At 29.7% G+C, this 27601-nt stretch overlaps 1 protein-coding gene and 1 non-coding gene across 13 annotated transcripts in view; both read left to right on the forward strand.

Moving 5' to 3' along the window:
- Nucleotides 1-27601, forward strand: part of LOC6032336 (sodium-dependent neutral amino acid transporter B(0)AT3) — a 72570-nt gene that overhangs the window by 32209 nt on the left and 12760 nt on the right. For all 12 annotated transcript variants that reach the window (XM_038251780.1, XM_038251772.1, XM_038251783.1 and 9 more), the window contains exons 4-10: nt 18045-18277; nt 23026-23600; nt 23660-23807; nt 23871-24072; nt 24129-24288; nt 24343-24505; nt 24562-24762. In XM_038251780.1, coding sequence (XP_038107708.1) covers nt 18045-18277; nt 23026-23600; nt 23660-23807; nt 23871-24072; nt 24129-24288; nt 24343-24505; nt 24562-24762 — 1682 coding nt within the window. The remainder of the gene's footprint in view (nt 1-18044; nt 18278-23025; nt 23601-23659; nt 23808-23870; nt 24073-24128; nt 24289-24342; nt 24506-24561; nt 24763-27601) is intronic.
- On the forward strand, nt 18381-18453 carry Trnav-uac. The gene has a single exon. It is a non-coding gene; the product is annotated as a tRNA-Val (tRNA).

Here is a 27601-nt window from a genome sequence, read left to right on the forward strand (position 1 = left end):
GTCTCGAGTTTACGTGTGTCAAACGCGTTGTGACCTAAAATCTCATTGGCCAGTTGTTGCACTTACAGCGCGTGTGTCAAGATAGCACGAAAAGATTGAAATTTCTTTGTGACAACGATGCACAAAGTTTTATCAGTTTCTATTGAATATCTCAGAATTTAAATCGAATTTTGGAGATCTGTGACTGTCAAAAGGTGAGGCATTGAGAGCTGCGCGAAATGACGTTCTGAACTCAATTTGGCTCCAAATCCACGTGCGACAAGATAGCTCGACCTCCTCCGGTATTAATGAAACTTCATAGATGTGTAATCCTGGGCAAATATAAGCAATTTTTGTGTATATTGAGCTGGGTGCTGAAAAGACAGAATGCGTAACGTGATTTCCGAATGATCCCTACTGCTCTTCACAAATACAACTGCACTACAGCTGTAAACATAAACAAAGTAGAAGGCTATGTTCAAGCTCAAGCGTGACATATTCTTTGCTGCTGAAGTGACTTGTTTTGAAACATTTTGGATCTGTTGATTTTACAGTTTTCGCTGAAAAATTAAGTGCTTTGCGCTTTTTTTGTTCGTAAACTAAATGATGAGCGTCCAAAACAGTCAATCTTTGTTTTCCACGTGACGAACATTTGCTTCAGAAGTGGGTGGAATTTTATGAATCTAAAGAGCAACCGAATGGAAAATCCGTGACTTTGTATCATAGAAGCGCAGTGATAATATCGGAGTAAGTTTGTTCAATATTTTTTAGCTGGTGCCATTCATAGCTATTGATAATTCGTCGCTAACATTTCAAAAAACCTCATAAACATAGGTTTTGCGTGAGACATAGCGCTTATTTAAATGTAAGCGACAAATTATGCCAATCTCGATTCCAACCCTCTTCTAAAAATTTGATGACTTCGAATACCTCAAAAGCTCGACGCCCTCGACTTTTTTATTCCTGAAAAAATAAATCATAGGTCGATTACAATACTTGCCACTTCTTGGTATCATTTTTCAAACAGTAAATTGGTTCCAGTTCTAAATTGAGGTCGCTTTGCGGACAACTATTCGGCACCCAGATATTGAGCTAGTAACCAGTAAAATTTGAGGAGGTTTTTTTTTAAAAAATATTGTTGTTTGTCGTAACTTAGACATTCCTGTAACTCTAACGGCATCGTATCAAAAATTGGTCGTCGACAAACCTGTAGGAAATTTGGTGGATCTTCTGATAAAAATACACTGAAAGAAAAATACACGCCACTTCCATGAGCCTTTTTGTTTTTTATGTGTAAAAGTCCCGTTTTTTTTTTTTTTGTTGAGTCTTGATCTAAATGTCAAACTCGCGGGATATGATTTTCCTAATAATTTTACATAAAATATGATCATTTTCATGTTTTTATTAAAAACAGCGGTTTAAAAAGTAAAAATGCTAAAAAAATATAATTTTTAGCTTAAATTATAGTCTTTTGTGTATTTGTGCCACTTCAATATAATAGACTAGATTTTTTAGAATCATAAATTATTATTACAGAAAAACTTCAATTTGACAACTCATTTTGACGTTTGAGTACCTTTTAAATTAAAATTCATTTAAATTAGAAAATCCGCTCTGTACTTGAAAACCGACAAATTATTATTCCAACAGTTCCAACTGAACTCGCCAAGATCAGCTGATGTCGACATAGAGAGAACACCCCTACCTCGCCCGATACGATCACCCTGACATTAACTTGATTATAGTGCGAGCTTCACATGATCCATTCCTAACGGTTGGGCAGCACGTGAATCGCAAAATGTGTTCTGCTTCCAACAGCAAAACCGCCGTCAGCCAGTAACTTTGAGCGTGTGTGTGTAGGTGTGTGTTGGTAAACAAATATACACGTGCAAACGGTCACACACACACGTGTACACGCAGCAAAATAACTTCAACAGTATCGAGCGCGGTAAACATTGATTTTGAATTTGTTTATTCCGCTGAAAACCGGCGGCATCGATTCTCGCACACTTTGGCAAACTTCGCAAAAGTTGGCAGAAGAGTTCACTTTTTAGTTGCAATTTGGTGCAGTTTTGTGAGTGTGAGTGCGCGACCAAACTACACCCACTCATTGTTTACACTTGGTGCACAAAGTTGGATCGTGATACAAAAGTGCATCGACAAAAGAGCAAAGATTAAATTGGAGGGGCCCGAGTCGAAGGGTGTGTGAAAAGTAACACAATTTGTTAAAAGGATGCTTAACGCAACAAAAATTATTAATATGGCTAGACAAGACTGTTTTAAAGAAATTTGATTACATTGAACGATTGACTTTAACAAATTTTGTTAGACTTTTGACCATGTTATTCAAGAAACGAATAACAAGCTCTGTTATCAAATGCTCAAACATTTCTGCTCGAGCACTTCAATGATATCAACGAGTCTTGTGATTATGGTGCATTGCCAAGCTAGTTAGTTGCACTCTACTATTACTAGATACATGTAGAATTTGCGGTGACACTGAGCCGACGTGAATCACAGTCACTCACGACCACCATTCATGCCCGTTGACAACCGGGTGAAACCGTACGGAGAGTGATGAATGAAAAGTAAAAAAATAAAGCTGATTCGAGCTCAGTGGCGCCATAAGCGCCTGAAAATAGCCCTCGTGGGTGCCATGCGGAACTTGACCTAGGATTTCAGTGTGTTTAATGTGAGCAATTAGGGATCTATTAAAGTGTGGCACGCGAGGGTTAACCAGCCAGCTTTAATGACCGCAGCTCGCGGGTTAACATCATAAATTATTTCAGGTGTTAACGCGATTTTATCGTTAAATGTAAACACAGCCGAGCAAAAAAAAACGGGAGAAAATCAATTTTCCAAAACACGTCCCCGGAATCAATTGGCAATTATCCACCTGAATGGGCGGTGCACATTAGTCTAGTTTGCATAATTTTCAGTGTCCTCGGGTGGGCAGGGACTCCGGCGCAAACGACCAAGATTCTCCGGGATTAAAGGTCTATTATTTCCAATTACGGGCTTTCCCACTTGGATTCTTGGTGCCATGCTGGGCGACCTTTTTTCCCCGGGTAGGAAACTCTCCAAACGACCTTGTTGCCAGTTATGCTGTTTTGTTTCCCTTGTGATATTTACGATGTGTTTAAATGAAATTTGCATTTTTGTTCGCGGTAGTTTTTTTTTAAGTCTAAAATACTTATTTTTTAATATTATTTTTAATTCGAATTAGAAAACTCTTTTCCATTCAAGCACGTGCCGCCATTAGGCACTTCAATTTGTGTAACACATTTCGCACATACTCACATTTGTTACACGATGATCAGCTGCAATTGGTGGGCGCTAGTCGTTGACACTACATACCGGCACTGACCATTGCATTGTCAATCATCGAGGTAATTGATTCAACGTTTATTCGAACAGCCTATATCGCTCTGTGTGACTAGGTAGTGCTGTCGCTGCTGGCTGGTTAGACTGATTAGATCAGATTGACACTTGCTGCACTGAAGGTATTTTTGTTCAGTAGGGTGTATTCAGGTTTCTTGCAAAACTACAGTTTTAGCTAGCTAACATCTAAGTAATAAAAATTCATATTATCTAAGTAGAGACTTGTAAATAAATTCTAGGCATAGTGATATTTCACGTTCAAAAATTGCGTTTGCATGTGTGCAAAAATGTGTTTTGCAAAAAAAACCGTGGGTTCACCTTCAAATTTTACTTTTAAACTCAAAAATCAAAAAATCTCATGCAATTAGCGCGTATTTTTCCTTCAGTGTTTTTATTTTATAAATCCCGTCAAATTTCCTATAAGTTTGCATTTGACCACTTTCGAGCTACAGCAATATTCAAATTACGAAATACAAACAATATTTAAAGCACTTAAGGACGAACTAGGCTACGGCAAGCAAACAAACAAACTCGCATTTATTGACAGTTTGGCAGTCTGTCTGCTTTGTCATAGTTATAGTCATAGTCTAATACGTCCTTTACGCCCTTCTCGAATGTCATTTTCGAGTGAAACTGGCACAAAAGTAGCTTATAAAAGCCTAGGATAACATGTCTACAAAGTTTTATCGAAATCGAAGAGGGTCGACAAAAAAGTACCAAAAAAATCCTGCTTTGGGCTGGAATATTGCTCTATTTTCTTTTAAAAATTGAACTGCGACAGTTTTGGACACTTTCAAATTTCAAAGTTGCGTCTTTCAATGACGAAAATTTTGGTACCCAGACATGTATAGGTCATCGCTGAAATTTTAAAGTTATCGCAGTTTTAATGAAAAAAGTTGATTTTTTTGCAAATTTCGTCATTCTCCGGTTTTTGCGCGCGGCGCGTCAGAAAACACGGATTTTATTTTCAAAAAATCATATCTCGGAATCCTGTTAATGAACTCCTCCAATTTTTTAGTATGTCATGTAAAAATGTCCGGGGAATCCGATAAAAATATTTCCAGACATAGGCTCTTTGGTCCAGACACCGTCAAAACGGCATTTTAAAGTTTCATACGCCCTTTTCATATGTTAGGCTAGATTTTTGAAACTTGTTACTATTTTTCTTTGAAAGGTCAACTTATCACCTTTCATTTGCGTATAAGACAATTGAAATCGGTTAAAATGGCGAGAAGTTATGATTTTTCAAAAAAAGTGGTTTTTGCGAAAATCGACGAAAATGGCAATTTTTCAGACCACCCTAACACGGCGTAGGTCACCCTAATGGCCAAACAAAAAAATACGGGTCTAATTATTTCGGCCAGGGAACCCCCAGAAAAATTTTGAGCCCGATCCGAGCACTTTTGTTTTTTCCATGCTGTTTTCGTGGGGAATTGCTGTATAAATTTCTAAAACGTTCACAACTGAGAATATATATTTTTCAAACTTTACGAAAATTAAATAAATAAATTTAAAAAAAAAATAGTAAGCTTTTTGAACGAAAATTGTTGTTGTATCGTCAAAATCATAGTTGAGTTTTTTTCACGTTTTTGTTTTTTGACCTTATTGGATAAAAAATTAAATTGATATCATTTTATGTCTGAAAGAGGGTTGTGTATGAAGAACTTAATTTGATTAAAAGTGCCAGTTAAGAGTTTAAGAGGTTTATGTATGAAACTACTGAAAAGCTATTTTTTTTAAAGTTCTTTTAACCGAAATCATTTACTAGGCTGAATTATTTATTTAAAAACATTAAAAAACTACTTCGTATTTTAAAAAAAGGTGCCCGAAAAAAAGCAAAGATATTTCCAAAAACTAGCTACAAATAATTAAAAAATGTGATTGCATAAAACGGTATTTCAAGTAAAAAGCAGATTTTTAAGGTAATTACAATGATTATTATTCATGACCTCAAACCAATAAGATTTGTTCTGGAAAAAATATTTGCCACGAAAAACATATTTTCAGCATGATTTTTTTCTCATTTCAACTAATTTATCTATTTTCTTTTTTATAATTTATCACACATTTATAAGCATTTTTTTGGTTAACTCACTGTCCAAACACTGTTATTAAAAAATAACACCTACTTTTTATTTAAAAAAAAAATTAATTATTTTTTGATTATTTGAACGAATTAAAAGATTCTTATAAATTTTGAAATATATACTTTCTTGGTGTTGAATGTTTTTTAACTTGTTTTAACTATTTATGATCGCTACTCTATAAAAGTTTGTTGCAAAATATTATTCAGAGCCAGGATCAGAATAATTTTTGATAAATTTCAAATTTACCGGGATTTCCCGGGAAATTGGACGCTTTAGATACACCCTTACTTTCCACGGTTCGACAAGCATTCCCTGTCGACAGTGAAGCTGCTCTCAAGATCAAGTTTGAGAGCACCGCGTCCACCGCATAAATTGCCTTTATTCTAACTAAATTCACAGTACTACTAGAGACAGCACCATGGGCGAAGAGTTTCCGGATGAGTGGACCCGCTAAAAATAAATGCATGCACCATTTTAGATGGATGTTTTCTAGGAAGAAAAATGCGCTTTGAAATTTTTGTAATTTATAATTAAAAATTAAAGCTTTTAAAGACTCACAAAATAACTTGAGCAGAATCAACAATTTCAAAATTAAAATCAACAGTTTAGCAGAAACGACTGCCGGGCATGCAAGTCGTGAATTTTAATTTAGAAATCTAAAAAACCAACTCATTCACAGCGGTATCTTCCTAGAGAGTGAGAAAAGGGGCCTTTCAGAAATCACGTAGCACACCAAAATTACAAAAAATAATTTAAAAATGTATACTTTAATTTCGTTACTCATTTAATTTTGTGTTACGTCATACTGGAACGATCCCCAGGTATGGATTCGTCGCTGATGAAGGTTGGCAGAGTGAAACAATTTTCCTGCATCAGACCGCATCATAAATTCATTAAATTGCTTGCCAACCCAGACCCATTTTCATGCACTGTGTGTGAACATGGTTTTGCCTGGCATGACTGTATAGGGGTTGTGTTCGATTTGGGATTTGATATTTGGTCGTGTGTTTACCTTCTGGTTAGATTATGGCACTCTCGAGCGTGTTTGAGGTCGTAATTCCGGGGAAAGTCGTTTAATAAACCGAAAGCTTTATGCGATTATTTGACCACAAATGGATGTGGAGAGTAGTTGAAGGAAGTTTAGTGAGACCATATTTTTTCATAAAAATCTAAATCGCTAAACTTATAGATAGTAATTGAACGGCAACAAAATCACTTTCTAGAAAATGAAAACTTTGTTGTAACGAGAGATTTTGGTCTCTTATCACCAATCTATTTTTCAATATTTTATGATATTGTTGACATTCAATGTGAGTAGAATGAATAGCTTGTTTACAATTAAAGATATGATTTATTAGAAAATGGGTCGCTGAACATATTCTCAGTTTTACTATTGTTTTTGTTAAAAGTAATTATATTTATGATTTTTAAGTTGATTCTTCATGCTTTTCTTAATCAGATGAAAAAGTTTCACAGCTGCCACTTTTTTTCAACGTCTCAGTCTCAGTAATTGCTAAAAATTCTGCATATTTTTAGACGACATAAATGAAACTTTAAAATTAAAAGTCTCCTGAAACAAAAATGGTCATTTCACCATTCAAAGTTTAAAAACAAAAAAATGACCACCAATAAATTATTCCCCAGAAAAAAATCAACAAAAAAATGCACTTTCCTACCACGTGGGCCAAATGCATCGACATTCGAGACACGGATTCCTCGTCGACCTTCATTTCACAACATTGATCCATCGTGGGTTGGAAAGAGCGCCAGGGAAAAATCGATTCCGCCCAGCTGACCCGCATTCGGGGCAAGGAAAAATGCGATTTTCCACCAACCAGAGCAGTTGGAAGGGATGGGCGCTGAGAGGGGTGGTAGAATGCAAACTTCCCCGTCCGGTTTCCATTACTGACATACAATCGCGGGTAATGTAGTTCGGCACGCAAACCGGCTGTGGCTTCCTGGACTTTTTTTTCTGAATTTTCTCTTTTTAAAATACACAGTACGAATCGGGCTTCAATAGTTGGTTTGAGGGAAGGCTAACCTAATGGGTACCACCACCACCGCAACTATCAACCCTGATATTATATCATAGATTGGAATGAGGTGGGGGGAAGAGTTCGTCATCGTCGACGCCTCCAGAATGTTATGGTTATACAGACCACTGGCACTGACTGTGGGACCCCGACCGCCGGCGACTGTTGGTAAACAAGTTCAAGTTCAGCGGAATCTGCAAACAAAAAACATACACGCCTTCAACGGTTTTCTTCTTGCATCATCAGCCAGAGTAGGTCTTGCCGATATGATTTGCATCGATAGTGGATCAATGATGAATAAAAATGTGTCTTATTAGTTGAAAAGTTTGTATTTTTGTATTTTTGTATTTTTGTATTTTTGTATTTTTGTATTTTTGTATTTTTGTATTTTTGTATTTTTGTATTTTTGTATTTTTGTATTTTTGTATTTTTGTATTTTTGTATTTTTGTATTTTTGTATTTTTGTATTTTTGTATTTTTGTATTTTTGTATTTTTGTATTTTGTATTTTTGTATTTTGTATTTTTGTATTTTTGTATTTTTGTATTTTGTATTTTTGTATTTTTGTATTTTTGTATTTTTGTATTTTTGTATTTTTGTATTTTGTATTTTTGTATTTTTGTATTTTGTATTTTTGTATTTTTGTATTTTGTATTTTTGTATTTTTGTATTTTTGTATTTTTGTATTTTTGTATTTTGTATTTTTGTATTTTTGTATTTTGTATTTTTGTATTTTGTATTTTGTATTTTTGTATTTTGTATTTTGTATTTTTGTATTTTTGTATTTTTGTATTTTTGTATTTTTGTATTTTTGTATTTTGTATTTTTGTATTTTTGTATTTTTGTATTTTGTATTTTTGTATTTTTGTATTTTGTATTTTTGTATTTTTGTATTTTTGTATTTTTGTATTTTTGTATTTTTGTATTTTGTATTTTGTATTTTTGTATTTTTGTATTTTTGTATTTTGTATTTTTGTATTTTGTATTTTTGTATTTTTGTATTTTTGTATTTTTGTATTTTTGTATTTTTGTATTTTTGTATTTTTGTATTTTTGTATTTTGTATTTTTGTATTTTGTATTTTTGTATTTTGTATTTTTGTATTTTTGTATTTTTGTATTTTGTATTTTGTATTTTGTATTTTTGTATTTTTGTATTTTTGTATTTTTGTATTTTTGTATTTTGTATTTTTGTATTTTTGTATTTTTGTATTTTGTATTTTTGTATTTTGTATTTTGTATTTTTGTATTTTTGTATTTTTGTATTTTGTATTTTGTATTTTGTATTTTTGTATTTTTGTATTTTGTATTTTTGTATTTTTGTATTTTTGTATTTTGTATTTTGTATTTTGTATTTTGTTTTTGTATTTTGTATTTTGTATTTTTGTATTTTTGTATTTTGTATTTTTGTATTTTTGTATTTTGTATTTTTGTATTTTTGTATTTTTGTATTTTTGTATTTTGTATTTTTGTATTTTTGTATTTTGTATTTTTGTATTTTTGTATTTTTGTATTTTTGTATTTTTGTATTTTTGTATTTTGTATTTTTGTATTTTGTATTTTGTATTTTTGTATTTTTGTATTTTTGTATTTTGTATTTTGTATTTTGTATTTTTGTATTTTTGTATTTTTGTATTTTGTATTTTGTATTTTGTATTTTGTATTTTTGTATTTTTGTATTTTGTATTTTTGTATTTTTGTATTTTTGTATTTTGTATTTTGTATTTTTGTATTTTGTATTTTTGTATTTTGTATTTTTGTATTTTGTATTTTGTATTTTTGTATTTTTGTATTTTGTATTTTTGTATTTTTGTATTTTTGTATTTTTGTATTTTGTATTTTTGTATTTTTGTATTTTGTATTTTTGTATTTTTGTATTTTTGTATTTTGTGTTTTTGTATTTTTGTATTTTTGTATTTTGTATTTTTGTATTTTGTATTTTGTATTTTGTATTTTGTATTTTTGTATTTTGTATTTTTGTATTTTTGTATTTTTGTATTTTGTATTTTTGTATTTTTGTATTTTGTATTTTTGTATTTTTGTATTTTTGTATTTTTGTATTTTGTATTTTTGTATTTTTGTATTTTGTATTTTGTATTTTTGTATTTTTGTATTTTTGTATTTTGTTTTTGTATTTTGTATTTTTGTATTTTTGTATTTTTGTATTTTGTATTTTGTATTTTTGTATTTTTGTATTTTTGTATTTTTGTATTTTTGTATTTTTGTATTTTGTATTTTGTATTTTTGTATTTTTGTATTTTTGTATTTTGTATTTTTGTATTTTTGTATTTTTGTATTTTGTATTTTTGTATTTTTGTATTTTGTATTTTTGTATTTTTGTATTTTTGTATTTTTGTATTTTTGTATTTTTGTATTTTTGTATTTTGTATTTTTGTATTTTTGTATTTTGTATTTTGTATTTTTGTATTTTGTATTTTGTATTTTGTATTTTGTATTTTGTATTTTGTATTTTTGTATTTTTGTATTTTGTATTTTTGTATTTTTGTATTTTTGTATTTTTGTATTTTTGTATTTTGTATTTTTGTATTTTGTATTTTTGTATTTTTGTATTTTGTATTTTTGTATTTTGTATTTTTGTATTTTGTATTTTTGTATTTTTGTATTTTGTATTTTTGTATTTTGTATTTTTGTATTTTTGTATTTTTGTATTTTTGTATTTTTGTATTTTTGTATTTTGTATTTTTGTATTTTTGTATTTTTGTATTTTTGTATTTTTGTATTTTTGTATTTTGTATTTTTGTATTTTTGTATTTTGTATTTTTGTATTTTTGTATTTTTGTATTTTTGTATTTTGTATTTTGTATTTTTGTATTTTGTATTTTTGTATTTTTGTATTTTTGTATTTTTGTATTTTGTATTTTTGTATTTTGTATTTTTGTATTTTGTATTTTGTATTTTTATTTTGTATTTTGTATTTTGTATTTTGTATTTTTGTATTTTGTATTTTTGTATTTTTGTATTTTTATTTTTGTATTTTTGTATTTTTGTATTTTGTATTTTTGTATTTTTGTATTTTGTATTTTGTATTTTTGTATTTTTGTATTTTTGTATTTTTGTATTTTTGTATTTTGTATTTTTGTATTTTTGTATTTTTTGTATTTTGTATTTTTGTGTTTTGTATTTTGTATTTTTGTATTTTTGTATTTTTGTATTTTGTATTTTGTATTTTTGTATTTTTGTATTTTGTATTTTTGTATTTTTGTATTTTTGTATTTTTTATTTTTGTATTTTTGTATTTTTGTATTTTGTATTTTGTATTTTTGTATTTTGTATTTTTGTATTTTTGTATTTTTGTATTTTTGTATTTTTATTTTGTATTTTTGTATTTTTGTATTTTTGTATTTTTGTATTTTTGTATTTTGTATTTTTGTATTTTTGTATTTTTGTATTTTGTATTTTGTATTTTGTATTTTTGTATTTTTGTATTTTTGTATTTTTGTATTTTGTATTTTTGTATTTTTGTATTTTTGTATTTTGTATTTTGTATTTTGTATTTTGTATTTTGTATTTTTGTATTTTGTGTTTTTGTATTTTTGTATTTTTGTATTTTGTATTTTTGTATTTTGTATTTTGTATTTTTTTGTATTTTTGTATTTTGTATTTTTGTATTTTTGTATTTTGTATTTTTGTTTTTTGTATTTTTGTATTTTTGTATTTTGTATTTTGTATTTTTGTATTTTTGTATTTTTGTATTTTGTGTTTTTGTATTTTGTATTTTTGTATTTTGTATTTTTGTATTTTGTATTTTTGTATTTTGTATTTTGTATTTTTGTATTTTGTATTTTGTATTTTGTATTTTGTATTTTTGTATTTTGTATTTTTGTATTTTGTATTTTGTATTTTGTATTTTGTATTTTGTATTTTGTATTTTTGTATTTTTGTATTTTTGTATTTTGTATTTTTGTATTTTGTATTTTGTATTTTTGTATTTTTGTATTTTGTATTTTTGTATTTTGTATTTTTGTATTTTTGTATTTTGTATTTTTGTATTTTTGTATTTTTGTATTTTTGTATTTTGTATTTTGTATTTTTGTATTTTGTATTTTTGTATTTTTGTATTTTGTATTTTTGTATTTTTGTATTTTTGTATTTTTGTATTTTTGTATTTTTATTTTGTATTTTTGTATTTTGTATTTTTGTATTTTTGTATTTTGTATTTTTGTATTTTTGTATTTTGTATTTTGTATTTTGTATTTTGTATTTTTGTATTTTTGTATTTTTGTATTTTTGTATTTTTGTATTTTGTATTTTGTATTTTTGTATTTTGTATTTTGTATTTTGTATTTTTGTATTTTTGTATTTTTGTATTTTTGTATTTTTGTATTTTTGTATTTTTGTATTTTGTATTTTTGTATTTTGTATTTTTGTATTTTGTATTTTTGTATTTTTGTATTTTTGTATTTTTGTGTTTTTTTTTGTGTATTTTTGTATTTTGTATTTTTGTATTTTGTATTTTTGTATTTTGTATTTTGTATTTTTTATTTTGTATTTTTGTATTTTTGTATTTTTGTATTTTTGTATTTTTGTATTTTTGTATTTTTGTATTTTGTATTTTTGTATTTTTGTATTTTGTATTTTGTATTTTTGTATTTTTGTATTTTTGTATTTTTGTATTTTGTATTTTTGTATTTTGTATTTTTGTATTTTGTATTTTGTATTTTTGTATTTTGTATTTTTGTATTTTTGTATTTTTGTATTTTTGTATTTTGTATTTTTGTATTTTGTATTTTTGTATTTTTGTATTTTGTATTTTTGTATTTTGTATTTTGTATTTTTTGTATTTTGTATTTTGTATTTTGTATTTTGTATTTTTGTATTTTGTATTTTTGTATTTTTGTATTTTGTATTTTTGTATTTTGTATTTTGTATTTTGTATTTTGTATTTTGTATTTTTGTATTTTTGTATTTTTGTATTTTGTATTTTGTATTTTTGTATTTTTGTATTTTTTTTTTGTATTTTTTTTTGTATTTTTGTATTTTGTATTTTTGTATTTTTGTATTTTTGTATTTTGTATTTTTGTATTTTTTTGTATTTTGTATTTTTGTATTTTTGTATTTTGTATTTTTGTATTTTTGTATTTTTGTATTTTGTATTTTTGTATTTTTGTATTTTTGTATTTTTGTATTTTGTATTTTTGTATTTTTGTATTTTTGTATTTTGTATTTTTGTATTTTGTATTTTTGTATTTTTGTATTTTGTATTTTGTATTTTGTATTTTTGTATTTTGTATTTTTGTATTTTGTATTTTATTTTGTATTTTTGTATTTTGTATTTTTGTATTTTTGTATTTTTGTATTTTTGTATTTTGTATTTGTATTTTGTATTTTTGTATTTTGTATTTTTGTATTTTTGTATTTTTGTATTTTGTATTTTGTATTTTGTATTTTTTTTGTATTTTGTATTTTTGTATTTTTGTATTTTGTATTTTTGTATTTTTGTATTTTTGTATTTTGTATTTTGTATTTTTGTATTTTTGTATTTTGTATTTTGTATTTTTGTATTTTTGTATTTTGTATTTTTGTATTTTGTATTTTTGTATTTTTGTATTTTTGTATTTTGTATTTTGTATTTTTGTATTTTGTATTTTGTATTTTGTATTTTTGTATTTTTGTATTTTTGTATTTTTGTATTTTTGTATTTTGTATTTTGTATTTTTGTATTTTTGTATTTTTGTATTTTTGTATTTTTGTATTTTGTATTTTTGTATTTTGTATTTTGTATTTTTGTATTTTTGTATTTTTGTATTTTTGTATTTTTTATATTTTGTATTTTTGTATTTTGTATTTTGTATTTTTGTATTTTTGTATTTTTGTATTTTGTATTTTTGTATTTTTGTATTTTTGTATTTTTGTATTTTTGTATTTTTGTATTTTTGTATTTTTGTATTTTTGTATTTTGTATTTTGTATTTTTGTATTTTTGTATTTTTGTATTTTTGTATTTTTGTATTTTGTATTTTTGTATTTTGTATTTTGTATTTTTGTATTTTGTATTTTTGTATTTTTGTATTTTTGTATTTTTGTATTTTGTATTTTTGTATTTTTGTATTTTTGTATTTTGTATTTTTGTATTTTGTATTTTTGTATTTTGTATTTTTGTATTTTTGTATTTTGTATTTTTGTATTTTTGTATTTTGTATTTTGTATTTTTGTATTTTGTATTTTGTATTTTTGTATTTTTGTATTTTTGTATTTTGTATTTTTGTATTTTGTATTTTTGTATTTTTGTATTTTGTATTTTTGTATTTTTGTATTTTTGTATTTTTGTATTTTGTATTTTTGTATTTTTGTATTTTGTATTTTGTATTTTTTGTATTTTTGTATTTTTGTATTTTTGTATTTTTTGTATTTTTGTATTTTTGTATTTTGTATTTTTGTATTTTTGTATTTTGTATTTTTGTATTTTGTATTTTTGTATTTTTGTATTTTTGTATTTTGTATTTTTGTATTTTTGTATTTTGTATTTTTGTATTTTTGTATTTTTGTATTTTTGTATTTTTGTATTTTTGTATTTTTGTATTTTGTATTTTGTATTTTGTATTTTTGTATTTTGTATTTTTGTATTTTGTATTTTTGTATTTTTGTATTTTTGTATTTTGTATTTTGTATTTTGTATTTTTGTATTTTTGTATTTTTGTATTTTTGTATTTTGTATTTTTGTATTTTGTTTTTGTATTTTTGTATTTTTGTATTTTTGTATTTTTGTATTTTTGTATTTTTGTATTTTTGTATTTTTGTATTTTGTATTTTTGTATTTTGTATTTTTGTTTTGTATTTTGTATTTTTGTATTTTTGTATTTTTGTATTTTTGTATTTTTGTATTTTGTATTTTTGTATTTTTGTATTTTTGTATTTTTGTATTTTTGTATTTTTGTATTTTTGTATTTTTGTATTTTGTATTTTTGTATTTTTGTATTTTTGTATTTTTGTATTTTGTATTTTTGTATTTTGTATTTTTGTATTTTTGTATTTTTGTATTTTTGTATTTTTGTATTTTTGTTTTTATTATTTTGTATTTTGTATTTTTGTATTTTTGTATTTTGTATTTTTGTATTTTGTATTTTGTATTTTTGTATTTTTGTATTTTTGTATTTTTGTATTTTTGTATTTTTGTATTTTGTATTTTTGTATTTTGTATTTTTGTATTTTTGTATTTTTGTATTTTTGTATTTTTGTATTTTTGTATTTTTGTATTTTTGTATTTTGTATTTTGTATTTTTGTATTTTGTATTTTGTATTTTTGTATTTTTGTATTTTGTATTTTGTATTTTGTATTTTTGTATTTTTGTATTTTTGTATTTTGTATTTTGTATTTTTGTATTTTGTATTTTTGTATTTTTGTATTTTGTATTTTTGTATTTTTGTATTTTTGTATTTTGTATTTTTGTATTTTTGTATTTTGTATTTTTGTATTTTTGTATTTTGTATTTTGTATTTTTGTATTTTTGTATTTTTGTATTTTGTATTTTTGTATTTTGTATTTTTGTATTTTGTATTTTGTATTTTTGTATTTTTGTATTTTTGTATTTTGTATTTTGTATTTTTGTATTTTGTATTTTTGTATTTTGTATTTTTGTATTTTTGTATTTTGTATTTTGTATTTTGTATTTTTGTATTTTTGTATTTTTGTATTTTTGTATTTTTGTATTTTGTATTTTGTATTTTGTATTTTTGTATTTTTGTATTTTTTTGTATTTTTGTATTTTTGTATTTTTGTATTTTTGTATTTTGTATTTTGTATTTTGTATTTTGTATTTTTGTATTTTTGTATTTTTGTATTTTTGTATTTTGTATTTTGTATTTTGTATTTTTGTATTTTTGTATTTTTGTATTTTTGTATTTTGTATTTTGTATTTTGTATTTTGTATTTTTGTATTTTTGTATTTTTGTATTTTGTATTTTTATTTTTGTATTTTGTATTTTTGTATTTTGTATTTTGTATTTTTGTATTTTGTATTTTTGTATTTTTGTATTTTGTATTTTGTATTTTTGTATTTTTGTATTTTTGTATTTTGTATTTTTGTATTTTTGTATTTTTGTATTTTGTATTTTGTATTTTTGTATTTTGTATTTTGTATTTTGTATTTTTGTATTTTTGTATTTTGTATTTTTGTATTTTGTATTTTGTATTTTGTGTTTTTGTATTTTTGTATTTTTGTATTTTGTATTTTTGTATTTTGTATTTTGTTTTTTGTATTTTTGTATTTTGTATTTTTGTATTTTTGTATTTTGTATTTTGTATTTTGTATTTTTGTATTTTTGTATTTTGTATTTTTGTATTTTTGTATTTTTGTATTTTTGTATTTTTGTATTTTTGTATTTTGTATTTTTGTATTTTTGTATTTTGTATTTTTGTATTTTTGTATTTTTGTATTTTGTATTTTGTATTTTTGTATTTTTGTATTTTTGTATTTTTGTATTTTTGTATTTTTGTATTTTTGTATTTTTGTATTTTTGTATTTTTGTATTTTTGTATTTTTGTATTTTTGTATTTTTGTATTTTTGTATTTGTGTATTTTTGTATTTTTGTATTTTTGTATTTTTGTATTTTTGTATTTTTGTATTTTTGTATTTTTGTATTTTGTATTTTTGTATTTTGTATTTTGTATTTTTGTATTTTTGTATTTTTGTATTTTGTATTTTTGTATTTTTGTATTTTTGTATTTTTGTATTTTTGTATTTGTGTATTTTTGTATTTTTGTATTTTTGTATTTTTGTATTTTTGTATTTTTGTATTTTTGTATTTTTGTATTTTTGTATTTTTGTATTTTTGTATTTTTGTATTTTTGTATTTTTGTATTAACAGGCTTATTCCATTTTAAACCTATTACAAAGGACAACCATGCGCTCAACCACGTGCTTCTGGTGTGCATTAGAGAAGTTGCAATTCTACGATATGTTGGCGCTTTATCGCGTTGTGTAGTATGTAAACGGTGGAACTTTCCTTGGACCCGTTCCTTGAAGGGTTTGAACAGCTAAAAATAGGTTCCAACACTTGTGCAACCCTTGGCGATAGACGTATGTGCGGTTACAGCAGTGGCAGTTACTACAGCTTTGACTAGTTGTAATAGGGAGAGGGTTGAGGGTGGCGACCTTCGGAAAACGTTTTGCCAGCAAGAATTGTGGAAACTTGCTGCAACTATGTAACGGTAGCATAATAATGGATATAATGTGGTAATAGATGGTCCATTGGGAACGCTATCAACTGGATCTCAAGATTGAGGAATCTTCAGTTTACTCAAATCAAGTGCTGATTTATCTTTCTAAAAATTTCACAATCATCAGCAAAACTGTCCAATGTTAAATCAAGTTTTATTTTCAGTAAGTACATAGACGAAAGCTACTAATGAAACAATTTCCCTCCCCCCTTGGGAGGCGATAAATCCCGCGATAATGGGAGCTTTCTAGATAAGCACCACGTGCGACAGAAATAGCGCCAGAACGTTAGAGGCAATGTTATGGATACGCGGCGGCGGCGGTTCAACACCGTTTGTTGTCGGTGGCCGGGGGTTATCGCTTTCTCAGGTGTCAGCCAATTTGTTGGTGCCGATGTCGGCGGACTGACTGGAACGGGCTGCTGCTGCTGCTGAGTAGGCGTCAGTTTTTGCCACGGATTTGCACGCTTCCGATATCGGTGGCAACGGTGGCAGGTGCCGATTTTGACACAGGGATGATCAATGTATGATTTACAAAGAAAATTTAAATGTTTAAAATGGAACGGTGAATACACTAAACAGTTCACTGTATGCATCTCGCTGCAAAACTTGTTTTTTTTCAGCACTCATCGTATTTATCCAACTTGGTAAACCTCGTTGGATAAATGTATTACTCGTGCTGAAAAAAACTGTAATTACAACATTTTGCTTTTAAAAAGAGTAATGATCTTCAACGCCCACAAAACCTCATCCGTCAAACAACTGCAACACTCAAAAACAAACAAACCAATCATCGAACAATCCTTCGAAGCAAGTGCGAAGAAAAGGCAAACTCTCGCCCCATTCCGTTTATTGATCCAATTCGTCCGTAATTACTCATCGGGGCGCGCTAATCCAATAACCGCCCCGTTCCCGTGTATACTGGCTGAGTCGCGCTAAGTCGCGCGTAGACTTTTACGACAATACAGCTAGGTTTAGGTTTTTAAGTAGCTCTACTGAACATGTGCTGTGCTGACCCGCCTGCGGTGACCATAACCAATCCTCCTTTCTGGTCGTTATTTTTCGTGCACCACGTCCTGTCCTATACTCCAAACCGAATTAGACGCGACACGTTACAGTCAGTTGGGAAGAACAAACATTCCCGTGAGTCATACGGATTCGACCATTTTGGAAGATTTCATTCAACTGAGTGTATTACGAACTGAAATATGCCAAATTAAGCACATCTTAGTAAGTGCAGCGATTATTACGACGCTGTTTATAACATTGAATGACTAAGATAAGACATAACTTCCTGATACGACATGTCGAATACTTTCTCGCTACTATCTACCACGTGCCTCAAAGGTTTCTAACTTCAACCCTCATTTCTCTATCTAACCATTAAAACAGGCGCCTTTCTCATCCCCTTCATGGTGATGCTGATTCTGGAGGGAATCCCGCTCTTCCTGATCGAGCTCGGGATGGGCCAACGGATGCGGCTGGGCGCCCTCGGCGTGTGGAACACGATACACCCCTGGCTGGGTGGCATCGGCATCTCGTCCTGCATCGTGACGCTGTTCGTGGCCATCTACTACAACGTAATCATCACCTGGTGCTTTTTCTACTTCTTCAACAGCTTTAGGGTGAGTTCCGCAGTGTGCGCCTTTGGTTAGGCAGGGCTGGTGGGGTTGAGCGTTTGAGAAAAAAAAATCCCAGCGGGCTGAGCGAATCAAAAGAGCATGCGGTGGTTCCATAGTGTAGCGGTTATCACGTCTGCTTTACACGCAGAAGGTCTCCAGTTCGATCCTGGATGGAACCACATGATTAACTTTTTTATTTAATAACAGGCCCAACATAAACAACGGCGCTTAAAATTGACTTCGGTTAATCGATTCACATTTTTGCTGTTGTCAAAAATGCAAAATGGCTTTAAAATAATCGAAAAACATGTAATCCAAGATGGAGGCCGATATGGCAGCGATGGCTTAGACAATATTCACTAATCAATCAGTCAAATTTGACTAACTTGAGATCGCTTAACTCGAATTTGACTCAAAAAATAAGAAAATCAATAAAATGTTTGTTTTTTTTCGTGAATCGATTGCCTGAAGTTTTTGAGAAGACCCTCCATATAGGGGAAGGTGGGGCAAGACGACCATATGGGGCAAGAGGAACAATCGCTCGAAAGGCCGTAATTTGTACAATTTTGATTATTTCCAGTATGAGGAATTGTTGCTAGCAATGCAATTAACTGATTCTACTACCACATATCCGCTAAAACGACGTACACGCCACGGGGCGTAAGATTTAATTCAGTTTTTCTCTAAACCTTTGTTTTCTTATAACATTTGGAAAGTATAAAATAAGGCTTAGGGTTCGTTTTAAGGCTCATTTTATCAAAATGCTATTTTTCCTAGATCAGTAGTGTCCCTTTCAATGACTTGCACCTTTTATAAAGTATGATTTAACTTTTGGTTATTTTTGTTGAGAGTTTTAAAAAAATCTTGTTCAGGTGGGGCAAGTGTACCATATGGATTTTCAGTATGAAAAAAAATACGAATTGCTGCAACAACATATTTTATTGGGAAAAAAAATACATAAAAATATTTAAAAACTGATAAACAATTGTTAAAAAAATTGTCCATGCAAAATATAGTGATATTATTAAAATTTCCTTTTTTTCATCTGAGTAATATTTTTTTTCGTAAAAACGATCAATTTTTTAGTAAAATATTATTATTTAATCTGAAAATGAAAGAAACGTGTCAAATACATTCTAATCTGATGTATCTAACTGATAACAGTTCAATTGTTAGCAAATTAACATGTTGTTTCATGCATTGTTCCTCTTGCCCCAACGGGTTGTTCGTCTTGCCCCAATAGTTGAGTAGAACGTACGGAAAATCTAAATTTTTAAAATCAATTTTTTACTTAAAAAAACAGGATTTTTTAAAACTTTTTCTATCAAAGTCTTAGTCAAGACCTGGAATAAGATGATTATGAGAAATCCGACAGATTTTTTTAACGTTTTTGATGGGTTATAACGAGCATTTCCTTAGCTTGTTACACTTGCCCCACTTTCCCCTGTTCGAACTTTAGATGAACGAGACTTCAGATTATCGAGATAATTAAGATATTCGATCAAATTACGAGTATAAAATACCAACAAAATCTTCAAATTGTTCATCTGCACGCCTTTTTTAAATCAAAAACCATGAAAATTCAGTTTGTTTCAGAGAGAAAAATGCAAATTGCAGTGTGGTGGAAACTAACCCCAGATATCATGATTTTCTGTATTCTTTTATCCATATCGTATCTGTGAGATGTTTGTTTGATCTTTTTTTTGTAATATCTACTTTTTGAAGAAAAAATGATGACACATTTTTTCAATGTCGCAAATGAAACAAGGTTACCTTCCATTATTATATCCGTTTTATTTTTTCAACAAAATTATTCTCTATTATATTGCTTGTATTAAATTTATAGTTCTCACATTGCAAACCATGGCTAAATTTTTATATCTTTTTAATATTTGAATAAGATTATCTTGATCTTATAAGGATTATTTAAGGATATTAATTCGATTTAAAAATAAATATTAAATTGACTGGAATCATAAAAAATCTTACAATTTAACTAAATTGGCTTAAACTTGTTAAATGGTTTGCATAAATAAATTGAATTGTTAATTGTTATTGGTCGTCAAATTTTTTTAACTTAAAGTACTTTAGTAAAATTTTGATAAAGTGCACCGTTTTCAAGTTATAGCCATTTTTAGGTATTTTTTCCAAAATTAGCCGCATTTTTTAATTTTTTTAAATTAGTGCACACGTTTGCCCACTTTAGAAAATTTTATTTTTGAAAAGATGAGCAAATTTTCTATATTTTGCTTTTTTGAACTTCGTTAATACGACCCTTAATTGCTGAGATATTGCCATGCAAAGGTTTAAAATCAGGAAATTTGATGTTTTTTAAGACTCACCCAAACAACCCACCATGCCCAATATGAAACATTTGTAAAATTTGTTCGATCTTTTCAAAAACATTATTTTCGAAATTTTTAAATCAAGACTAACATTTTGAAAGGGCCAAACATTCAATTAATTAAGAAAATATTGTTTTCGAAAATATCGGAAAATTTTACGAATGTTTCATATTTTAATTTATTTGATATTTTTGAAGGAAACTTGTTCTGCAAACTGTTTTCTTCAATTCGCTTCATTCGAAAATGTTTTAAAATGTAATGGTGTTATATGGCAAAGGATTAAATATATATTGTTGGGAACCTATTTGGTAATAAATAGCTTCTTAATGAAATACTTTATGTTCAGCATTGTTTCATGCTCTAATTTGTATACGGCGGGTTATTTGTTGCTGAATTTTCATGACAAATTGTACAAAGAATAGATTTTTATTTGGTCGTCTTGGTTATTTTAGCTTTGCTTTTAGGGTAATTTCATAGAAAGCTAGAAATCTGATAAATTTGGTTTAGCAACTCTTTATTGAAGGTCAAATATTAGTCAAATATGAAGTTAGAGTCTTATTCATAAGCAAATTAATGGATATGTAAATGCATCGATTAATTTTCAGCGACTTTTAAGAAGAAATATGCTACAAAATCTACAAAAAATCTGCAAAAAAAAAGTTGCTCTAGCCCTACCGACGAAATGTAGGGGAGTTTGGGGTAATATGGACAGGGGGGTAATTTGGACACCCCTTTAAAAATCACGTTTTCTTCGGATATAAAGTGAAAACGGCAATTTAAGTGATAAGGCTAGTACTAGTAATGGCCTAGGAGTATGGACAAACCAAAAAAGTTGGAATAGGTTAAGTAGTTTTGGTGTAATATGTAAAAGTTTCCAAAGGCTGGTTAGCACTGCCTTAAATTCTAATATTTGAAGGTTAGGAAATAAGGTTTTGCAGGGGTTATATGGCAAATAAGTGGACATTTTATGTTTAAGGGGGTTGCTTGGACGATGCCTGAGATATGTCCGTATAAAAATTGTGCATTTTATCCATTTTTATCATCAAAAATTGCAATTTATGATAGAATATGATATGGGGGTAATTTGGACATGGCTTGTGGGGTAATTTGGACATACCTGAAAGTCTACCTGTCACGCAACAAAAAAGTAACTTTCATGGTTGGATGAGTTTTTAAAGCGATTTAGATAAATTTAGAGGGATTTAATATGTCAAAACAATCAAAAAGGAATGTGAGCAATGAGAACTTTCACAAAACCCCTATTTTTTAATTTAGATAAATTTATTCCAATATTCGTATTGATGAATATCTGATTATTGTACATTTGGCGTTCACCAAGACTCTAATGTTGATTGCTTTTAATTAATTTCTTTGACATTTCTAATTTCTATGCTGGTTTACAATAATATTTAAATTTGAAGGGCTACAGATTGTAAAATTAAGAAAAAATGATATTTTCAGGCTAATAATTTCCATATAAACATAAACGATACCTTAATCACTAAAAACTATACTTGTGCCGAATCCAGAATCAAAGTTTAAATCATTTCAGTTATGTATACTACACTGAACTATTAATGGTCTTCCTATTGAATTATAGTTCTATCACAAAATCATTATTTAAACCTTTGATGGAATATTGTGAGCAAAACAACACTTCAAAATATAAAGCAATTACAAAACCAGGTTGAAGGATAAAAAAACATGCTCAAAAAATCAAATGTTAAACTTATTCTACCACATGTGTCCAAATTACCCCTCAAAAGGTGTTCATATTACCCCACAAGGTATGTCCAAATTACCCCACAAGGCATGTCCAAATTACCCCATAGGTGTGTTCATATTACCCCCACACAAAAATGTGGGGGCAATTTGGACACCTTTTAATTTTTGCGATAAAAATGGGTTTGTCTTCAAAATTTATCGAAATAAATGACATTTTTCCATCAAATATGGTCTCTATTATCCTCTGGTGTCATCCACATTTCTTAAAAATATCCATACAGCCCGTGACAGAGCAATTTCCTTAGGGTGTCCAAATTACCCCACACTCCCCTATTATTTCGATGGTGCCAAATATAAGACTAGCCGATTTTTTTTATCTTAAGTTTGTTCTACGAAACACACCCTGCAAAATAACATTTTCAAGAATAAAATTTGGAGCAATCATAAAAACATTTGTTTTAACATCATTTAAATGCTATTTTGTTTTAAGAATGATTTTCTGGTTTTCATAAAGATTGTCGATCAGATTTTAATAGGATAGTTTTAGCCAGTGAAAATAAAATTCAGATAATTCTTTGTACGTTGAAGATGAATAAAACAAAATTTTGAGTATGATTTTAAAAATCAGATCATGAAGAACGATTTCATTCAAAAACTCCCATTTTTTTTTCCTTCCTTCAGGTCACCCTCCCGTGGTCCACCTGTCCCCAGTTCAACGGCACCGACCTGCCCGAGTGCGAGCGGTCCTCGGAGACGGCGTACTTCTGGTACCGGACCACGCTGGACGCATCGCCCAGCATCGAGGAACCGGAGGGCTTCAAGTGGTGGATCGTGCTCTGCCTGCTGCTGTCCTGGACGGTGGTGTTCTTCATCGTGATGAAGGGCATCCAGAGCTCGGGCAAGGTGGTCTACTTTACGTCGCTGTTTCCGTACATCGTGCTGACCATCTTCTTCATCCGCGGGATCACGCTGGAAGGGGCTGGGGCGGGCTTGATGCACATGTACACGCCCAAGGTGGAGAAGCTACTGGAACCGACGGTGTGGCTGGACGCGGCCACGCAGGTGTTTTACTCGTTTGGGTTGGCGTTCGGGTCGTTGATCGCGTTCGGCAGTTACAATACGCCGAAGAACAACTGCGTGCGGGATGTCATTCTGGTGTCGGTGTGTAATGCCTTCACGGCGGTCTACGCCAGCGTCGTGATCTTCGCCATCCTCGGTTACAAGGCCACCGTCGGAGTGGATCGGTGTATCACGGTGTAAGAATAGAGTTGAGATGTGATCAGGTATGAATCTACATGTCTTCAAATCTTCACAGGAACAAACACATCCTGATCAAGCACGGGTTGCTTCCGTCGGTTCACGTGGACAATGCCGAGTACGAACGGGTTATGCACGGGCTGGACCCGGTTGCGTCGGCCAACTGGACGTTGGAGCACTGCAGTCTTGAAGATCAGCTGGATAGTGTGAGTTACTTGTACTATTAACCTGAAGGCAACATTAACTCTCATTTTCTGGTTAATTTGCAGGCCGCCGAGGGCACCGGTCTCGCCTTCATCGTCTTCACCCAGGCAATCGTGCAGCTCCCAGGAGCGCCCTTCTGGGCGGTTCTCTTCTTTACGATGCTGTTATCGCTCGGACTCGGTTCCCAGATCGGCATCCTGGAGGGTATGCTGTGCACGATATTCGACATCGACATCTTCAAGCGGATTCGGAAACCGTACGTGACGGGTAGGTTTTGAGTGATTTGTAGGAATTTCTTGGTTTGACGATCTTCTGATCTTTAGGTGTGGTCTGCGTGTTCTGCTTCTCGATCGGATTGATCTTCACCACCGGAGCCGGCGAGTACTGGCTCAAGATGTTCGACTCGTTCGCTGGAACGATCGGGTTGGTCGTGGTGGCTCTCATGGAGACCATTGCCGTCATCTACATTTACGGACACAAGAAGTATGGTTTTGTAGAGGTTGGGAAGATCTGTGAGCTAATTCATTCCGATTCCAGGTTCACTGAGGACATCTACCAAATGACTGGAGTCCGACCTGGAATCTACTGGCAGATGACGTGGAGGTACATCGGTCCGGTGATCATGACCGGTATCCTGATATCTTCAGTACTGAGTATGATCCTCAGCAGTCCCAAGTATTCCGCGTGGAACGGTGAACTGGTAAGTCTACCGTCAATTAGCTGTTGAGCCACGCAGATTCAAATCTTCCCCTTCAGGGTATCACCGAGAACAAATCCTACCCGGACTGGGTGATGGGGATCGCCCTGGCCATGATCCTGGCGTCCGTGCTTCCGATGCCGGTGGTGTTCCTGCTGCGCCGGTTCCAGATCCTCAAGGTCGACCTGGACATCCACCAGGGCTCGATCCGGCGTAACGAGACTACGGCGTCCACCAAGGAGATGATCGACGAGGACGACGTAAGTAGCATGCTTTCTTTCCCCCCTTTTTTCTTGCTTTCCGTTTTCTCCCCCACTTTTGGGGGCCACCCCGTCCAGCAGTGCCACGTGACGTGGCAAGAAAACTCACACAGACAAACACACCCACATTTATTTATTCTTTCGGTTTCGGTTTTGCCTTTCGGAGAAAAGTTGTTTTTCTCACACTTGAGTTGATGTTTGCCGATTTGGTTTGAATTTGTTTTTCCCCTCCCATCAGCCACTAAACAGAGTCGGGCATTACAAGCGGATTATTTGGTCAACTTTTCCTTTTGTGATAAATCATCACGCACACACTCACGAAGTCACGCATCGCAAACACAAACACAACACAATTCATTGCGTCCGATGTTGTTATGTTGATTTTCATTTGATATTGTATCCTTTCGTTTGCGTGATATGTAATAAAATGCGTGATAGATGAAGTCGGGTGCGAACTTGACCAGCGTTTCACTGATAATGATGTTTCGGGGCTGTGAAGGCGTTTTGCGTGGGGTTTCCGGCGAATGATTTATGTGTAAGGAGATGGATTCATTTGTATTTAATCATAAGAGATTTGTTGATGATTTATTCGAGTTATGTGCGATGCTTTTAAAAGTCTAAAATAAAAATCGAATGGCATAAAATAAATTAAATATAAATCATTATCTTTTAAATGTAATACACTAAAATTGAAGATTTTTTGAGACCGCCATGATTTAAAAATAATAAATGATATTTAACTTTTGAATGCTTTTGTACTTAAAATTCTATATTTTGCACGATCTCTATACACAGTAAAAAGAGTACAACATACGTCGAGTTAGCTACATTATTGTGTAAATATGAAACTACATAGTAAAATACGATAGTTTAACCTTAATTGCATATTTTTCCCAGTAAAGATTCTTTTACATCAAATCCTGGTGCAAGATTCATCTTTTTTTTGTAATTTCATTTATTACACATAAGTTTAGGTAAACTAATGAGAAAATTGACAAACGCAGCGTTTCTAAACTTTTTTTTACTGTGTACACTATTTAAAGGACACTGCATTTTATGATATGTAATTTAAATAAGGTCTGCATTTATCATTTTCTTCTCAATGAAATCCCGGCCTATCGCTTACAAAGTTGAAGCGCTAACACAGGGCATGCAGCCAGCTAGTAGTCCCAGTAGTACCCAGTACTTAAATTCACACACTTTTAATGTAAAATTCTGATGCAATAGAAAATACTTTAACTCCAAAATGCACAGTTAAATTTTGGAGTGTTGATTTTTTTTTGGTACAAGGTTACTTCTTTTACGATGTTATTCTACAAAAATTTATGTGTAAAAAATAATCAAAAAAAAATCAAATTATTCGCTCTACAGCATTGCCTTGGCGTTCTCGATTGCGAGATTCCTACTCGAAACTAGGTGTTCGAAAGCTTGATTGTTGAGGCAATTGCAAACCTCTTTTTACACCTTAGCTTCCATCCACCCCGGGATTCGAACTGACGACCTTTGGATTGTTAGTCCAACTGCCTACCAGCGATTCCACCGAGGCAGGACCCAGGGAGACGACTCCTACACCTGGACTGAGCTAACGACCTAACCTTTTTTAGGTTAGTCCGGGACCAACATTTACTTCCCTTCCGACGGAAGACGTGATCAGACAAATATCGTCTCGAAAAATGCCACCGGGACCGTCTGGGATCGAACCCAGGCCGACTGGGTGAGAGGCAATCACGCTTACCCCTACACCACGGTCCCGGTTGTAAAAAATAATAATACTACTCTTAAAAAGATGTAAATTTACACATTTTGTGAAGTATCATTACACATTTTAGCAGACACAAAAACCCTCCAGATATACTTTAATATTATCATGATTTTACATTTACTTTGTATGTTTGTTTCTCCAAATCTGTGTAATTTTAGTGTATTTTGAAAGATGTGATTTTTTACAATCAAATTTTATTCATGTTTTTCTCTTGCCCGTGTGTAGATAGTATGATGTGTCAAACGATTAATTCTTGAAAATATGTTTGCCATTTCTGGTAAAAAGCTATCCAAAAAAGAGTTGTTCAAATATATTTATAGTTCCTTATTAATTTGTTAAAAAAGTGCAACCACCATATTTAAAAAAAAATGTTCAAAATTTATTATCCGTGTGATATTTAACCATCGCCTTTTAAAAAATAAAAATAAACTGCTGTATGGATTTAAACTGGCTTTATCTTATACTTAGTAAAAAAATCATTGTAATATTACAACTGGGAAGAGGTACATCTTTTATGTCAGAGAAAAGGTGTAATTTTACCTCTGAAATTTGTAATTTTACCACCTTTCTGGGTGTAATGTCACTTTTTTGAGGTAAAATTAAATCATAAAAGAGGTAATGTTCAACCTTCCAAAATTACACCTTCCAAATTAACAAAAAAAAATACTTACTTTTAAATTTTGAAAACTATACAGGATACAGATATAAAAATTACAAAACTTTGCATAACCTGGCTTTGGTCAAAAACGTCGAATAAAATCTTTCCTAGCTTAATTTATAATAAACATTAGTAAACAATTCATTAAAAAATGCAACCTCTTATTTTTAAAACAGTTTGTGTGCAACTAGTTAAACTACATATAAAAATATGTAAATTTACACATTTTTCTGGTAATATTAAATATTTCTTCTGATCTGTCAACATTCCTTGAATTAATTTAAACATTATTTTTAACTGTGTAACTCAAAACAAAACATGTTCGTAGAATTCCGTCTCGCAATGAGTATACTGAAATTAAATATTTGTTTTATAAATTTCAATCAGAAGTAACATAGAAATTTTCACAAAATATGATC

This window comes from Culex quinquefasciatus, chromosome 2 (assembly GCF_015732765.1).
Source record: "Culex quinquefasciatus strain JHB chromosome 2, VPISU_Cqui_1.0_pri_paternal, whole genome shotgun sequence".
NCBI lineage: Eukaryota > Metazoa > Arthropoda > Insecta > Diptera > Culicidae > Culex > Culex quinquefasciatus.